At 42.6% G+C, this 19,441-nt stretch overlaps 1 protein-coding gene across 2 annotated transcripts in view; it reads right to left on the reverse strand.

The window, feature by feature from the left end:
* The window catches only part of LOC144792915 (uncharacterized), a 119,736-nt gene that overhangs the window by 54,612 nt on the left and 45,683 nt on the right, over positions 1–19,441 (reverse strand). The window contains exons 4-5 of one of the 2 annotated variants that reach the window (XM_078668117.1): positions 11,741–11,857; positions 207–281 (exon numbers count right to left, since the gene is read on the reverse strand). In XM_078668117.1, coding sequence (XP_078524243.1) covers positions 207–281; positions 11,741–11,857 — 192 coding nt within the window. The remainder of the gene's footprint in view (positions 1–206; positions 282–11,740; positions 11,858–19,441) is intronic. The other variant, XM_078668118.1, reaches the window with a different exon arrangement.

Genomic DNA, 19,441 nt, shown 5'->3' on the forward strand with positions numbered 1-19,441 from the left:
ATAGCTGATCTATGGAGAGTTTTAGTGTGCACTGTAATGTACCCAAAGTAATTTGTAGTGCCTGGCATTAACTCAAGTTTTAACTGCTTCTTTGATGTTGTATCTGAAAGCAATTGCACACAGTCAACAACAAAGGTAGATATAATTTCTCTGAGGATTGTTTGTACATTGTCATACAAGAAATGTGTGACAAATCGTAAACTTACCGGAATGAGCCTTTGTGCTGCTTTCTTCCACTTCTGCACCAAGATGATCAATAAAAATTGTAGCAGGATCATCTTCTTCCTCAATACAAATGTCAGTGTTGGGATAAGAAAATGAGGAATGACAAGTCAGCAATAGTCGCAGATTTAAATAAATTGTGAGTTCATCAGTTTATCGACTGCAACAATATAATGTAAAACCACTGTTATTTTCCTCAGAGAACAGAAGGCATTAGACAATTGTAACGGTGAGGCGTTTTGCAGTGACTAAAGATGCAAATAGGTTATTGTAAGGAACTGGATTAACAGCTAGGACAGTAGCAATATATGAGCGCTCACAGAGTTACATTGCATAGCCCCCAAGAATCAAAATCAGGTTTCAATGATGAACCATGTTAATGATTTTGATTTTTAATACTAAACAAAATACTGCATCAGTAGATTTTCTTGGATTTCCCTAGGTCATGTTATACAAACACAAGGTCTTTGGATAAAAAGGTGCTTCAACCTACTCAGTAAATAGCATTTTAAATGATCTTACTGCAGAGTTTTTGTAAGTGACATACTGAGCATGTCTCACTTCTTCACAGTAAGCATCAAGGTACTGTAGGCTCTTAAGCAGCTTTTTTGAGTGGCCTAAGTAAGTTAGAAGTAGACTAGTATCTAGGTCTGTTCTCTAGGTCTTCTCATTTTCTTTGGGCATTTCTGAAAAGATGTGGATTTTTGTCCCTGCTCTCATTTCACAAAGCCTTCTTAGGCAATACCACCTGATCCGGTTCCAGCATAGCTCTCAGTGAGAGAAGTCAGTTTTCACAGCTATTGAATCTACTTTAGCATTAAGTGCCTCTATTCTAAGCCAATGATTTTTGTTTTCTTCCAAAAGTACCTGGCCCATTTTGCGAAAGGCATCAGGGAAGTGTCTGACTAACTCCTGCATTTCCTTCAAAGGATTGTGTTCCTACCTGGGGAGCTGTCTGAACTGAAGATCCTCTGTTTTGTGACCACACCCACAGCCACACACTTGTCCACCGCATTCACCTTCTGACTAACCTAAACGGGGAAGAAGCATCCCCAGTTTCCTGAGATGAGACTCTTTAGCTAGTGTTGTGGACCACAACTGAATCAGGCGGGATCTGGTCCCTGATGTAAATCAGGTTATCTGGAGCCAGTTTGAATTTATTATCGACTCGGGGGTGACAATTGACCAGGTCTTTAAAGGTGTCTGTTGTGGTCTTCAGTATGCTGTGAAGCATGGGGCGAAATTAGACAGACCTTTCCATCCTTAATAGAGTGTCCACCAAGTTGTCATCTTACTCCTGGTACTATGTTTATGGGGCCAAGGTGACATGTATGGGGAATGCTGCTTGACACCTCAGGTCATGGACTTGATGCCCGATTTCCTTGACAACAGTGCTCACCTACAAACACTTAAGAATAGACCCCATTAGGTTGATCCTCGAGCGCAGGAGGTGGAACAGAGGTCTTGAGGCATTTGCTCTGGTGTATTTTGTACTCGTCCTCTTTTTCCTGTATAGAGCTGCATGACGGATGACCGGGTCCTGCTCTTCTGCACCGAGAATGTTCTGAAGCCCAAATCACTCAGGAGTCTCGGGTGACTCCTTTTGCAGCATTTTGTGGTGTGCCTACAGTGCTTGTGTCAGATGTATGATCCTATGTTTACACCAAAAATGATTTGCAAGTCGAGCAGCTTGCCTCATTGTTGCCCTGGGACAATCACAGGTTGCGTACTCTATGTTGGTCTGACTTGTGAACTTTTCTGTTATACTTAGAAGAAAATTGAAAAGCTGCTCTTACCATAAAAAATCCTCTCCACAGTCATTCTTCTAATATGATCTGAGTCCTTAATGGAGCTGTGTTGATGACCCCACAAAGTTTATCATCTCAGTAGTATTTCAGCAAAAATGCCTCATCGTTGGATGAAAAGTCCTGATGGATAGTAACAGAACTAGGCTGTGTCCTCAGAGGTTTTCACACCACTGGGGTTGAACTCCCAATGGCTGGCACTGAAGGTCCTGGCACAGAAACGTTGTCATTCTTGAAGTTGGCTCAAACATCCAATGGTAGAAGGCTTGTCCCAGTGCCGAAAAGTAACCTGCGAACATCCACACTCAACACTAAATGGCAAGAGTATGCAAAGCATGCATATCTAGAGCCTGACAATCTACACACATAGCACTTCCTGGATGCCCAAAGGCTTTTGCAAATTGCTCTCTCAGGAGCAACTGGCCAGGTGTTCCTGCACCTGACACATTGAGCTGATAGAATCCTATGCAAATCAGGCTGCAAGTGCAGCCAAGCCACTGACCTCATTCAAACATCTCCTACACAAGGGGAGCACAGAATGCTGCACCCTGCCATCCTGCCTCAAGGATAGTGAACACCCCCCAAAAAACCCTCCTCCTTTTATCACTGGCCCAGAATTAGTGAGATATTAGCCACATGGGTTGACATTTCTTGTGTAATCTGACTCAAAATACTGGGTCTACATTGCTACTCCCTATTCCATAATGATTAACTCATAACTTCACAGTAGATAAGGGATGTTTCTGCAATGTCGGTGTTTACATAGCCCTGGAGAAGGTGTCACCAGCCAATTGATCACAAGTTACCAGTACCTCCCAGACACCTTCAGAGTAGCTCACAGCCTTGAGTTCATTTTGAATTAAGCACAAGGTCATATTTTCCTTTTAAAGTTAAGGGAAGGCTGTGCTCATTTTACATTATGATCATCAGGCTGCAGACAGCAGGGCCTGATAATGAACAGCACTCAGTCAGATTTATGTCCAAGACTGTGGCTGGGTCACAGAGGTGAACAACTGAAGGACTGAGGTATTTAATTCTTAAATTAAAGTCCTTGTCAACTCAGTATTGGAGCTGTGAACAAAATGATGTTTTTGAATGCTTTTAAATGAGCGAATATTGAAATGGAAAGCTACCTTAATGATCAAGTTAACTCTTTGTTTCAATTTTCTCCCATTTCAAAGTGTCACATTTACAAACAGCAGGCCCCTGCTCCCAGAAGCCAGTAGACACTGTGCCATAAGTATAATAGAAATATATAGCCATTTTATTTTTTAAATGAGAGGAATTTAAACTGCAGACAAATGTTCCATATTAAGAACTTGTTTGCAGATTATTTTTCAGCACTTTAAATTTCTCCCATTAACAAAACAATATGCTTGTGCTATACATGTAACGGTGCCACATATGGCGAAAGGTATGTCCTGTGCAGCAAGTATATATATCACAGGCTCTAAGTCATCTGTACAAATATATCCCATTCATATGCACACATGTTCATCGTTAAGATTCGGTATTTACCGATTCTGTAAATACCGATTCGGTAATGCCCATTGATTCCTATGGGCCTTGAAGCCTATAGGAATCAATGGGCATTACCGAATCGGTATTTACAGATTTGGTAAATACCGATTTTAGCAAGGGTGCAGGGGGTGTCACTTTGACACCCTCTAGCACCCCAAATACAGGCATGTGTGCCATGTGGCACACAGACATGCCCTAAGGGCATGTCTGTCTGTCACATGGCATAGGTGTGCATGCACACATGTGCATGCACACCTGGATTCGGTATTTAACCACCCAATTGGATTGGGTGGTAAAATACCGAATCTGAAAGGCCTGTAGCACTGGAAACAGTGCTACCCACATCAGGAATTTTCCGAATCGGAAAAATTACCGATTCGGTATTTTACAGATTCGGTAAATTTACCTAATCGGTAATTTTACCGAATCTGTAAAATATAGCCCCCTACATCTCAATCACCAAATACCGGTCGGTAACGGCCGAATTCGGCCGTTACCGACCGGTATTTGGTGACCTACATCGGGCCCTTGAAGAGCTGTTGGGGATTGATCATAAGCGCTTTAAAAATGTATTCTCCATGATTTGGATCTTTTCGCTTTTATGGCACCCCATACCCCTGCTCCGTAGGTCGCCACAGACACACACTTTGATTTGTACAGGGTCATCAAATCCCCTATTGGTTTTTGCCCCAGTTTATTAGCGAAAACGAAAAAGGGCCTCTACAGATCTAGATGTTGTTTGGATCCGGGTGTTTATCAATTCATCCCAATTCAATGTTCTATTAAAAAGATTTCCTAAGTAATTAAAATGTGTGACTTTTTCAATGACCATATTGCCCACAGTATATTTACAGGTCTTAATTCTGCCTGGGCCACAAGCCATAGCATATGATATGATTTATTAAAATTGACCCTGAGATCTAGGCCCAACATGAATTCATTAAAGGCATCCAGACATTTCTGCATGATGTTCGACGTTAGAGTCATCAAAACAGTATCATCCGCATATGACAGCAGCGGTACATATTTGCCGTTTATCTTGGGAAAATCTAAACATTTTTGCAATAAAAACTGTTCCAAACCATTTGTGTAAATTAAAAACAAAAAAGGTGCCATGAAACAGCCCTGGCGGACGTCTTCAGATGAGGCAATTTTCCCAGTTTTTTCACCGCCTGGGGCATACCGTACAGCAACCTAAGTTGCAGCATGCAATCTACGTAACAGGGTGACAATGGCTCCTCGAACCCCATAGACTCCATTAATGTCCAGAGCTTTCCCCTACAAACAGTATCAAAAGCACTGGATAAGTCCATGAAGGCCAAATGTATTGAAACACCCCTGGCCTTCATGTACTTACCCATAATCATTGCTAAATTTAGGCACTGTTCTGTGGTCCCCCTGCCTCTCCTAAAGCCGTATTGAGAGTCATCAATAATGCCAGATACATTCGCCCATGTTTCCAATCACGCCAATATTACTCTCCCCAATAGTTTACAGGAGGCATCTATTAGGGAGATCAGCCTATAGCAACGGGGGTCATCTTTTTCTCCCTTCTTGAAGATGGGAACGATTACCGCCTCTTTCCATGATGATGGGATGCGTCCCACAATAGTTGCTTTAAAAACATTTAGCAGGAGGGGTGCCCAACGTTGAGGATTATTTTTAAACAAGTCCAATGGTAGGGCCTCAGGCCCTGGGGCCTTCAAAGCAATACCTTTTCCTAAAGCCTCCTCCACTTCTTCCAGGGAAAGCGATAGGCTAAGCTGCCGTGCAGATTCAACATTTAAAGGAACGTTATCCTCACAATCATTTTCTATTAAAATACCCTTTGGATTAAATATTTTTGAGTAGTGGGTCTCCCAAACCTCCCCGGTTACCTTGCGATATCATAGACCTCTCTTCACTGATAAAAAGTGGGCGGTTTATGACCTCCCAAAACAACATACTATCTCGCAGGTCACTGGCTTTTTCCAAATCATCCCAGGCCTTCACTTTTAGTTCTATTTTTCTCTTCTCAACTGCTTTTCTATACATTTGCCTTGCATTCCTAACCATTTCTTTATCCCGGGGTACCACAAGGAGAGCTGTCCTCAGCACTGTTTGTGCTTTGGAACATTCCCCATTAAACCATTTCTTATCTTTAGTGACACCTTTCTTAACTGGTTTAACCCCTTCCATGCTCATGACGAGCTCAGCTCGTCATGCAGTACACTGCTTGTGTGCTCATGACGAGCTGAGCTCGTCATGAACAATGGGATTGATCAATCCTCAGCACAGGGGCTTAATCCCTGTAGCATTGATGGTGTTAAGTAGATTTGTGGCCACACTCTTACAAAGGGCCTCAAAACTTTGCACTATCTTCCCTGGATCAGAAGTGGCTGTTAGGCATGTCATTGTTTCTAACGAATTAACTTCAAGGATCCGTTCCTCCATTTTCTTGGGATTGATCTTATCCCATTTTATTCTAACCCCTTGATTATGATTATATGTTTTTGGTTGTTCTAGGGGCATTATCCTTGGTATCACTGTACTCATTGATAGTGTGAGGGGGTTATGATCACTAGCCGGGTTCGGTTCTACCCTAAAGTGATCAACTAAATAAGCATAACTACTGGAAATGAAGATAAAATCTATTATACTCATCGACCCTCTAGCCCCCTGAAAAGTTTGAATGGGGGCCATTAACCTATCGGTCGGGGTATCAAGTATACAGAGGTCATTTACCACGATGATGTTGTTTAAGGCATCTCACTGTGTAGTGTGCTTAAAATGGGCCAAAGGTTGTTCATCAGTGTCCGAATACCCACAAACGTGGCTCCCGCTAAATGGACATAGATTGCAATTAAAATCCCCAAACCACATAATACATAAGGGTGAAATCTTTCCAGTAACTTTAGTAATTTCCAACTGCAAAGTGTTAATGACTAGCGACACATGTGTATCAAAGATATTATAATACCAGTTAACTATAAGCAAAGGTACAACAATCAAATTAGTGCACAAGATCAATTGATACCATGGAGAAGAACATATGTTTTCTATCCTCAATAACATATTACGTATTGAGATTGCGGTCATTAGGCCACCCTTTGCCCTTCCAGAGGGGGAGGGTTCAGCAGCAACAGACAAGGTATTATAACCATCTAAGAAAAGATTCTCTCTACTCCACGTTTCTTGGAGACAAATTATGCTAAAGGATTTGATGTAATCAATCCATGCCTCATCTGATAGCCTAGTTGAAATACCCGCTACATTCCATGAAATCAGGCAAATAGTGCCACCAGTTTGCTGTCTGTTTGCTAAACTAGTGGATTTAGTCGACCGATTCCTTTCTATTATATGATCAGCTTGGATCATGATCCGATCTTCCTCTCTGTCTATTAGTGGGCTTTTGATTTTATCAATAGTGCCAAATTACATCTGCGAGTCACTATTGTTAGCCAGGGTGTCAGGGAGAGAAAGAATAATTTCTATATTGGTATTTTCATCACCCTTCTCCAATTGAAGTCAATCTACCTCGGCCAAAGAACTCAAAGGATCAAAACGATTTGGATGATACCATGGAGGCATCATAGGAGGTAACTTTTGCCCTATTTGAAATACGATTCTGTTTGACTTGATCTTCCCACGAGATGTCGATAAAAAAACCCTAGAGAAAGTATCAGAACCCTAGATTTGTGCATGTTCTGCTCATTTACCCTGTCAATTATGGCTCTTACCACGCCAGGGGGCCTGAAAGTCAAAACAATACAATCTCCCTCCATTGTTTTCTTAGCTGGGCCAACCCATCTAACCCTACGGGCTATCTTAAGTTCTGGGAACAATGTGTTTTGGCTTATACCCGTTTTGGCGTTTATGAAATATATGGTCTTGTTCCTCAGAGAGGGCCAATCTTCACTTTCTCCTGGGGCTAAAGGAGGCACATTTGACAGAACAATAATGTAAGGAGTAGTTTGTGGGGGGAAGGGGGGGGGGTAGATTAAGAGTCGAATCAGGGCTATTCTGGGACGAGTAGCGTAGATGGTGTTCCGCACTTGAGGGCGTATTTACTGTATCTTTATTTTGGATGTTTCGATCCCTTATGGGTTTATTAATAGTAGGGACCTGGGGGCCATCCTTATTCTGGTCCTCCGATGTTGTCAGAGTAGTATTTAAGACGGGACCTGCAGTCCCAGGATTTCCCCTCCCGTTCCCATCATGTATTTCCCCCGGGGGTCAGATTTATCTACATCCATATTATCGGGGTTTCCTTTAGGTCTATTTATGCTGGGCCTCATTTCAGGATGTGAAACACAAGTGCTACAATATTGATTCTCTAAACGCAACAATCGGTTATCAATGGTTGTCAGTTTTTGAAACACTGGTTTTAAATGAGAACTAATTACTGCTTCCAGTTTAGCCCAACCCCCCCCCCCTCCTCCTCCAGGCCTTGTTCTATAATTGGTGGTATAATTGTTGTTTGTGTATCTTCCAGGGGTATTTCTTTACTTATTTCAGACGCCGGATCGATTAAAGTATCTGCGATTTCCTTTGAGGGCTTCCTTACAAGAGGTTTTGGCATGTGCTGTATTTGTTTCTGCTGTTTTTTATGTGCTTGGCCCTTTCGTTTTTTGGCAATCTGGGCATGGCAATTACCATTTGTTTGCTTGGTTTTTTGTGCCCTTGTCACTACGCAAGGTTTATCCATGGAGACGGGGGAGGAATCTACAGAATCTGGAATCTCCTGAATACTTGGCGATTTGGGCGATGTTAAAATACACCCATTGGTTTGTGACCTTTCATTAATGGAACAATCAGTGGTGTTAGGACTAGAGATAATATTGCCATTTTGAGATGTTTGTGGCATTTGAGAGTCCAGGGACAATCTGCGCTCTGTTTGCTTGATTTTATGAATTATGGCATTTTCAGCTCTTAGTAAATAGGCATCTAAAGTGCCAACTAGCCCCTTCCCACTATCGACCCTTTGTTTTGCCATTCCGGGTATACCGCTACAAATCGACAGATTTCGCCAATATAATTAAACTCTATACAAGCTATATATCGATATCCATTAATTACATGCAAAACGTTTTTTCCGGTTCGAGATATACGAGGTACGGGCTCAGACTTACATCAACCAGTGGATAATGTTAATTCCGTGGCCCAGCCCGGCCTCCTTTGGCAACAGACGGCCCGCCCTTTGCCCGGGCGCGTCGCGCGTTGCGGGATTCCTCAGGCGGTTAAATCCTCCCAATGTTGAGGGGGGAGGAGCTGCTGCTCTGTTCGCGGCCCCTGCTGGTGTCTGGGGCTTGTAGTCCTTGGTTGTTGCCTGCCCCTCTGCTTCACTCGTCTCAGTCGCGATGCGTCTCCACGCGAGAAGTAAATATGCCCGATGATGAGGGGAGAGGGGCTGCTGCTCCGTTCGCAGCCCTTGCTTGTGTCTGGGGCTTGTAGTCCTTGGTTGTTGCCTGCCCCTCTGCTTCACTCGCCTCAATCGCGATGATTAATCATTATGGGCTTCCTGCGGTGCGCTGCAGTGACACGATCAATGTGCGCCACCCAGCGCCTGCTGGAACTTGTGGTCCTCCTTGCGGGCCTGTCCCCTCACGGCGTGGCAGATCCTGGGACCAAGAGAAGGAGGAGCAGATGGTGAAGCGTAGCGTTGCGCCGTTCCCCTCACGGCTAAGGTGAAAACAGAGCCGGGATAACTGGAGGTACAGCCGTTTTCCTCATGGCAGGCTGGGCAGGTGAGTCAGCGCATCCCCTCGTCTGCTCATTCTATCTGTCCCTTTGTATACAATATTAAAGTGCCACAAAAGCAAGCGTTTTATCCGTTGTATCCTGGTACCCAGTTCACACAGTTCAAATTACAATACCAAAAAATGTCACACAGCCTTGTTCACATGCGGACGGAACCCTGGTTACAAAGGCCGACTGGTGTAAAAACACCAACGCGCGCAGGTCCTGCCGCAAAGCACAATGGTCCTTGTAGTCCTAAGACTCACGGGCCAATCTTGTCCTATCACGGACCGATGCAGGCTGCTTGGTTTCTCAGGCCCTTCTTCTCTGTTTACTGAGGAAATGGATCACTCATCTACAGGGTTCCCGAGAAGCAGCATAGCGGAGCACCGCGACCTCCGTATTATTAATCAAAGGCCAAACAAGCCCTGCATGCCGGTGGAGAGCCTGAATAGTCACATTTCGCCTGTCTGAAAGTTTGCAGATGTGGGTGACTACTGGCCAATTTTTGGCATCTGAGATCTTAGGTGCACAAAATTAACACTTTGCATATTTCAGTTCCAAGACATTATTCACAGAAATGTGGCACAATTCATAAGAAAGACCTTCTCTATGAAATAAGAGATTATAGGAGATAATCTGAGGCTGGATTCAATGGTTTGCCTATTAGATGCCGAAGGAGCGAATTAAGAGTACTATATTTCGTTACCCTTACTATAATTACCACCCCTCCTGATGGCAGTGAGGATTATTTTTATACATTATTGAAAATCATCGACCAGCAAAGATACCTAATGGTACTCCCATTTGCCATTGAACATTTAACAAGATGCACTGCTGGTAAATAATAAAGGTATGTCGACAAGCAGCACCATTTGGACTTCCTGAACCATTATTATTATCTACTCTGAGAAGCTTATTCTCACTCCACTAAAAATAGATCCCAGTTAAGATAAAACCAAACCACTGGTCAAACATTTGAAGACCAATAGGTCCAAATAAGTTATTGTGAAGGATCTGGAGGGTAACTAGAGGAGAATATATGGCCCTAAACCCACATGATTTAATTTAATAGGCCAACGTAAGGAGCTATACGTTTTCAGAAAATGTTATATTTTTATCTTCATAACTTTCCAAACATTTACTTAGAGGTAAGAGTAGGCAAACTATTTACTTAGCGGGAGAGTTAAGACTAATAACTGTCCAGTGGAGCAACGGCGGACCACTCGTTCCGCACCTCAAGCCAATTCCAGTTAGTAAGTTCACCACGCACGCTACCCCAACGCCAGCCGTTGCGTGACGTCACTGTGCTCCAGATCAGGGAATCGTTTCTATGTTCAATGGGGGTGCACAGCTAACAAAGTCCAGTAGTCAAATGTAGATGGGAAAATAGTTTCTTTATTTCATATTGTATTAAAATCATCAGACACAGACACTCCAGCCAACGCGTTTCATTCCCATACTGGGAACTTCATCAGGGCGTTGCTGTGTAGTATCACGAAAGCTTGTACCTCATACAACGTCGAGTTCTTTAGATAATATTCTTAAGTTAATATTTGACTTGGTCCCATGTATTGCATTGGGGCCTGGCACCGTGATCACAGGTGTGATAACTCCTCATAAAGCGTTGATTTCTTTAGATAATATTGCTGTAAATGAAGAGGGAGAAACACTTGTACTGTTTCAAGGAGCGATCATACCTGTGATCACAGTGGGGGGTCCCAGTGTAATACACGGGACCGAGTTAAATATTATCTCATAATCACTACAGGAATCCTTTGTAGTATAGATTACTATTTAACCCTATCCTATCACAGCCAGCTCAGGAATCCTCTGTGATTTAGTACTAATGGGTGATTATTCAAGAACCAGATAGGAATACTTTTCTGTAGAGTACAAATGGTAAATCTTTTCAGAGCCAGCACTGGGGTCCTTTGTGGTGTAGTACTAATGTTTAATTATTTCAGAACCAGATAGAAATCCTTTTTGTAGAATACAAATGTTAAAGTATTTCATTGCCAGCACTGGGATGCTTTGTGGTGTAGTACAAATATTTGACTATAACAGAACCAGTGCAGAACCCTTAGGTGTATGCTGCATATACTTAATCCTTTCAGAAACACTACAGGCATCCTTTGTAGTTTGATACAAAGTTTGAAACCTTTCAATAGGACTACTTTTTCAGTTTAGGAACTACATTAAAACTACTGACATTATTTTGTACTTTTGGTATCAAAGGTGCACAGGCTCTCAGAGATAGCATTGTATGCACACTCTAAAAGGGGGTCAGAAAACGTAATATTCAAACATGTTATTGTAATTTATAAATCAAATGTACAAATTACAATCATTACCCAAACAAATTACTTTCTTGACTAATGAGACTAGATACACACTTTCTGTCAGTCTTGTCTATAAATTTAAAGACAAAATAATAGTTAATATCACAAAGCCTTCCTGGAATCTTTTCTTACCTCTGCTAAGATAGTCGTGACTTTCTCTCTCCTCTCTGACCTGTGGAATGTTGAGATGGACATTTTGCTCTCCTTTCATGTTACAGAATCGCTCGCGAGGATTGGGAATTGAGTTACCTGGTTTATAAAGACACAAGATGCCATAAATTACCTGCAAGACTGGGTGCTTATTTATTTCACACTCCTATTGAGGTTTACTCGTATTCCCCAATGGTGTTTTCTTTCTTTCTCTCTCTCTCAGAGATTTTCAAAGTTCTTTGTTCATTTTGTGTCAATCTGTATTTACTAAAAGTGCTTTGCTCCATTAAATTTCTTCTTTCTCCATCCTCCTCCTCTACCCTCTCACCTACTCCATTAAACCACAACCCCCCACCCAAAAAAAACCTCATCACCTCACCTACCCCTTGGGCCCACTCCTTTCTACCCTCTGCCCAAGAACTCATCCGTATTTGTGTAGTGCTAGAGGCACTCTTGTGGTCTGACACTCTGTGATGACCTTTGACTACCATTATTTTAATTGACTTTGGTGTATTATATTATCCTAGCCTGAATGTACAATGTCCTGCATATGCCTTGTTTCCTTAAAGGTTTATTTAGAAGCAGAAATTCCACAAACACGCGGAACTGCTTGTTCGCGATGCTTTTTTCCTGTTCGCAATTGCTGTTTGCGTGCTGGGGGGAAATATCTCGCAAACACGCATTTTGAGAACGCGAACAAGCAAAAAATGTCGCGATGCCGCGGAACACAGTATTTTGGGCAATCTCGCGTTCTCCGCTGAACGCGAAATTACCCAAATTCCGCGAGCAGAACGGAATTTACCGCCCAGGCCTAGACATGGTCTCATGTCATCCTGAATTCTGACTCTGCCTCGCTTGAGCTTTATCTGCGTGCACAGCCATGTTTGCAAGTTGTTTGGGTTAATCACGTTCAAGGATTGTTTTTGTGAGAGATTGTTTAATGTACCCTGGAAGGCTTTTGTGAGCTTTGACAAGAGAACCCAGTGGCGGAAAAAAACAATCTGAGGATGGAGTCGATGACCATGCTCAGTATTGTCCAAGGGAGGAGTCACCTATCTCATGACTACAAAGACTTCTTCCAAGAAGACAACAACCTGCAATCATCCGAGCCCAACACCAGGTGGCGATCTATTGCAAAAGTGTACGATCTGCAGCTCATATGCCTCGAACATATATATCTCTGTGTATTTAACTGTTCTGGTTGTGGCATCTCGGAAAGCCTTTCTGTTTGAGAGCATTGTGTAAAAATAAACCCCAAGCCTTATTCTAAAAGAGTCTTTGCATTTTGTAAAAAAAAAAACTTTTCTAAAGGTGTTTGTTGTTTGTTTTGTGTTATGTCTCCTGCTTCGCCGTGGGTTTAATCCACTGTGTGGGAGATTCTGCATTATCTGAAAGGCGAAGCAAGACATTTTGTCCTCTCTATACTACACTCTTTGTTCATCAAAAGATATCTCTCTCTTTCTCGCACCTTCTTTCGCCTGTGGAAATGTCTCATCATTTAAATATCATTATCTCTGTACCACACGTAGATCTTTTATGCATGAGGAACTCCTCCTTTATTCGCTCTCTCCCTTCCCCTTCCTCGATGTCCCTTGGCCTTCTTTTTTTTTTCTTTATCATTTTAACTTATCTAGTTTGTTTTTATTGTATCACCCCCTTCACATCATCTAGTTGAAAGGGCAAAACAGCATTTTGGGGCCCGTACTGGATCAAGCAAAATTGCCAAATGGGAACAACTTACAAACACTATGTCTAATTACGCCACAAGACCCAAGGCTCACTCAAAATCAGGCTATGATAGTTCAAGCAAATTCTCCCAAGAACATAAAGCAAAATTCAGAGGCATAAAAACATCAATTTACCGCACAATGAGAGAACTCCAACAGAAACCCATGGATACAGAAAAGCAGGACCATCTACGGAAATTAAAATCAATATTAAAAAAACTAAAGTGGGAAGCAAACAAATCGGTGGAGGATAATCTTTGGGCAAGACTTCACTCTGACATCAAAGGAAATGATGGGGCAAGGTTCTGGAAATCTATAAACTCGTTCATAAGACCTACGCACCATGGGGTCTCATCCAACATCACAGAGGAGTCATGGGCAAACTTCCTCGGAACCCATTTTAACCAGGCAACGGGAAAAAACCATGTGTTAACATCGGACCGCGAGAGGGTCACTCATAAAAAACTATCACTTAACAGGGTCAACAGCCTCAACGAAAGCAATAATTCGACTCCAAATGATGATCTGCTGAAATTACAAAATACTCTCCGGCGCCAAATTAAGAAAGGAAGAAGTGAGGGAGCTCCGGGACCGAATGGCATCCCGCCCATTCTTTACAAACAAGATGTGGAAGGCTGGGCAGCAGCCCTCTAACCGCTTTTTCTGGAGATAAGACGCTACAACACCTTGCCAAGCTCCTGGAAGGGCTCCATCATTTCTCCAATCCACAAGGCAGGAGATAAGGCTTCCCCTCAAAATTACCGATTGGTGGCTTTAATCGATAACGAGGCAAAATATTTTGCAGGCATCCTCTTAAAAGAATTGTTGTCATGGGCCACAGAGAGATCCTTAATCCCGGTTAACCAGACAGGCTTTGCCAAATCAGTAGGTACAACGACCAATATTTTGACCATGGGCATGCTCATAGACAAGGCAGAATCAAACAAAATGCCCATCCATTTCTGCTTTATAGACTATAAGGCTGCCTTTGATCACATAAACCGGAACATTTTACGGTCCAAACTGAACAGCTGGGGGATACCGAGACCTCTGTTGGATCTGCTGATCAACCTACACACAGAGACCTGGGTACAGATAAAAGTGGGGGATGGGTCAGTTTTGTCCAGGCGCATACCGACCAACAAGGGCCTGAAACAGGGCTGCGTCCTGGCCCCCACTTTATTCAACCTGTTTTTAGGCGACCTTGCTCCGATTCTAAACAACTGTAACTCCCACGCTCCCAAGCTAGGAGTACTCCATTTACCTTGTCTACTATATGCAGACGACATTGTCTTAATAAGCCACACAAAGGTAGGGCTCCAACATCTACTGAACGCAACATACAGCTACTCAAACAAAAACGAGCTGACAATAAATTTGGAGAAAACCCAGACGTTGACCATTAGCAAGAACAAAAGAAAATCAACATCATGGTACTGGAACAACACAAGAATCGAAGATACCCCAACATACAAATATTTAGGAGTGAAGATCGACAACGGCGGGCAGTTCTCTATTCAGAGAACAAGTATACGAGGAAAAGGGCTATCTTTGGCAATCTCACTGAAAACATTAAACAGCAAACTTTCTGGTCCTTCTCTCCTTCCCCTGGCGCAAGTGATACGCGCAAAACTCCTTCCAACAATCACCTATGGGAGTGAGGTACTCAGAGGAAGGGACGCCAAGATCCTCGATAACACAATTACAGCTGCTTACAGAATCATTTTTAGCCTGCCCAAGCGAACCTCACCAGCACAAATCAGGCTAGAATTCGGCATTGAACAACAACTCTTGGCAAGACAGGGAGCCTACATCTCAGCCTGGGATAAAGTGAGGAAATTTAAAGATGGAACATGAAACGAGCATTTATGGACGGAGCTAACACAACATCCGTCCTCACCAGCAGCCAAGTTCTTCACAGGCAGTCTGGTGAACACGGGATTGAAGCAGCTCTGGGATACCCCGGTAAACCATACAACACTCAAAAAGCTGGTCAAGAAATCGATCAAACAACTATCGTGGGTCCAAGATAAGGCAGCCCTTTCAAAAAGAATGCACGGCTGGATGACCCTGAACTCTTACTCAAAGATAGCACCACAGAGCTACTTTGGCGTGGGTTACGCAAAATCCGTCAAAATGCGCTTCTTAAAGTATAGGTTAGGCTTGCTACCCTGCATTGAAAACTTCCCACGCTGGACAAAAACCAAAGTTGGTCTCCTTTGTCGGCTATGCGGCTCAGCGCAAGAGGACATGCTGCACTTGATTTGCTCCTGCGAGAAACTGCTGGACGAACGGAAACATTTGCTGAAACATCACTTCAACCAACGAGAGATACGCACACGAAGGAATGCAGTTCTCGCCTGCTTCTCATCCCAAGACCCTCAGCTGAACTGCAGTTTTGTAAAATTTATGAAGGCAGTGGAAAGGAAGATGCCAAAAAACCAATCTCCAAGGGGCGTGATCTGACTAAACATTACATCATCCACTGTCACTGCTGACTTCATAAGAACATGAGGATACCGGGACAACAAAAATATTTTTATAACAGAAAACAGAATCAAACTTTTTTTTTAACCGCTCCAGGAAGACATCCTGTGCATAATTGAATCGAGGAAATGTGACTGTGATACTACTACCTTCACATCATCTGCACTGAGAACGTTTCACTGAATCTCTCCCCATCACAGTGTCATCCTCCCCTGAAAGTATTTTATTGTATCTTTCTATCACTTTGACTATTTCCCCAGCACCTGGGATTCTCTTATTGTATTTTCTCTCGGTTTATCCCCAAGGCACTCTCCATTTCTACTAAGATTCTGTGATTATCCACCCTCTTTTGCATCATCTCACCTGGGCTTCTCTTATGTTATCTATAGTTTGCTTTCCCCCCCTCGGATTGTCGTATCTCTTCCTTGCCTCATTTAAATTGCAGTTACTGTTACTATGCATTTTATGTCCGCGGAATTCACTTTCTCAGTTGCGATAATTAAAAAAACAAAATGTATTCTTCCTTGATTATGAAGACTAGGATTATCTTATTTCATGTGTGATCTCTCATTCTCTGTTCATCTCCTCTGGGGTTCTCTATCTCATCTAAAGGTTTCTTTAGTCTTTATCTTTCCAGCAATGTGTAGTTACCCAGGGTTCTTGAATTGTAGCTTTTCTCTTTTTCACTGTTTCACAGATGTCATAATTTCTCCTATTTCATCTCTCTTCCTCATCTAATTCCCCTTAGGATTCTGTTATCTTTAGCTATATAGAGACTCTGTATTTCAACAGAAACTCCCTCTTAATATATCTCCCCAACTCTATTACCTTATATTACTTTAAGCTCACTTATTACATATTCTCTCTAGATGTATCTCCCTCTAGTCTCATCTTACTTGACATTTAGCTATTGTGTTTTCTCTCCAAATGCCAGGGTTATCTCTTTCTTCGGAGGGTCTCTTATAGTATTTCTCTCTTCCTCTCTATATATATATTATGAGAGGTCCCACAGGAAACAGACAGAATCAGTGAGAGAAATATACAGTAAGATAAATCTATAGGGTTATCGTATTGCATCTTTTTCTCAGATTCTCTCTTCTCAGGGACCTCTTATAGCTTCTCTCATATTGTGTGCTCTCTCTTCATTCTGTTTACTGTGTTTGTGAACATCACAGTTTTATTCTCTACTATGCGCACCCCTCATGCACTCTCCCCATATCATTCAACTTGCTCTCAACTGAGTGACTCGTTTTCTCTAGGCCCCTAGTATCGAACTTGCACCCTCTGTCTCCTATTTCTTTCCGGGGTGCCTCATATTGATGTGTATCTGTTTACTTGGGGATTTTCAACTTCCACAATTTACTGGGGATATGTCTTGCACTTTCTACAAAAGACTATGCCCTTTTCACCCCAACCTATATAAATCTTGTTCTCTTCTGGTTCCATTTATTTTTCCCTTGTCCTATTTTATTCATCATCTTTCTTTGCCCTCACTTTATTGTTCTCCTTACCCCTTTCTCTCACCTCTTATCTATTTTGCAGACTTATCACTTCCTAAAACACCATAGACAGTCAAATTTGTCCATCACTGTTTTTGCCCGTTCCTTTATCCAACACTGCCTTCTTCACTCTTTATACTCTCAATTTCTTTGTCTTGCTCCCACCCCTGAATTTTCGTTATATGAATTGTTTATTCATCTTACTTCAGAATCTCTCTCCAATTCTTCTTCACATTAGGTGGCCTATGCTTACCACTTTTAACACGCACAATATGCTTCTCACATTTCTCTGCTCTCCTAAATGTCTAGAAGGAATTTCGAGGTGTCCATTGACAAGAAAAATGGGGTTTCAAGAAGAAGAAGTCTGCCTCACAATTCTGCCCCATCAGTTCTAGTACTTCTAAGGGGTACCTTGTCTGTTCTGGGGGAGTACAAGTGCACTACAAATTCCCTTGTAAATGTGAACTTAATGCTAGCATCCTTTAACAGCTGCAATGTGCATTTGCCATGGGCGCCTCTGTAAGTGCGCTCCCTGTTACAGCATGTAATTCAACAGACATCATATGCCCTGTGAGTGAGCACCCAGTACTGGAAGCAAAGTCATCACTCAGATTGAAGATTACTGCCACATAATAACGGGGAAATCATGAACACTGTTTCTACTCTGCCCCTGGACTGTCCACGGGGAGAAGCTGCTGCATTCTATTTGATCTTAATGAAAATGAAAATGAAAATACGATCTAAAGCCTGTGAGGAGCCTCGTACTTGGTGTGTTGTTCACATGTGTACTGCTAAAGTCTAGAAGCAGGGTATTTTTTGTGTGATAAGAAAATGTAAATTGTGTCAGTGTGAGGGTTCACTACCACTCTTGTGTGTGCTCAATGCTTTAGTCTACAAGCAGGATCTTCTTTTCTGTGGTGAGCATACACACCCTAGATATGTCTGTGTGATTATCTACTCACAGTTGCAGTCTGTAAGAGTTATCTTATCAGCTGTAGTCAGTACATTTGCCCTGAAAGTACTCAGAGGACTGTTATGCAGCCAGAGCTGGTGTCTGCCTGATTGTCAGGTCCTTGAGATGAAAGTAATATCACTTGAAGTCTTGCCTGCACGGAATAAATGGTGACTCTAACCTGAAGAGCCTAAAAGTGAACCTGCCTGCTGAGAGAGGGAGGAGCTTGACAACCCTGAAAGAAGTGCGATTGTCCAGGAAGAGCCAGAACCATCGTCATCCCCTGTGGTGTGTGGGCCGGTCACAACAGGAAGACTGAAGAGGAGCGATCTGGGTCCCAGACCATCTTGGGCCTAGTCTGCTAGTATGAATGGTTCAGTACAGGAACTGCAACAACAATCTGTGCCTGAGCAGACTGTGCTGCTGCATTGAAGACCTGTCCCGGAGTGAACTAGCTGCTGCATGCGCGAACTGCACCCAAATGGACCATGTCACTGCATTGGAGACACAGTGCCCTGGGCAGGTAACATTGCATCACAGACAGCGCATGACTGCCATTGCGACTTCTGATTCCTGCTGCCCAATTGCCATTTCAGTCAGTCAATAACTTTATTTCGGCCAAGGCGGCCATAGTAGTGTCACATACATACAATACAGTACAAACATAGTAAACAAGCAATTATAAAAACAGACCATTATAGCAAAGGCTTTTTCTTCTTGTGGTCCAGCTTTCCTAAGACACCAGGCATGAAGGTGTCACAAAAGTACATGTGCATAGGGTATATAGATTTATGACCAAATTACACAGGGGGAACCTAGTATTAATGAAAGTCTGCCCATCCTCCGGTTAATATATAAGAACCTTGAAAGTGCCCATGCCTAAAGTGCTTCAGGGACTAGGGGTTCAGTGCACAATTCCCAGAGCTAGTGCGGTTCAATTATCTAGTACAATAATAGTTAAAAAAGGAAAAGAATAAAACCAATTAAAATCAGAACCAGGAGGTGTAACTGCAAAAGT

Source organism: Lissotriton helveticus, chromosome 11, assembly GCF_964261635.1.
Source record: "Lissotriton helveticus chromosome 11, aLisHel1.1, whole genome shotgun sequence".
In the NCBI taxonomy this organism is placed as follows: Eukaryota; Metazoa; Chordata; class Amphibia; order Caudata; family Salamandridae; genus Lissotriton; species Lissotriton helveticus.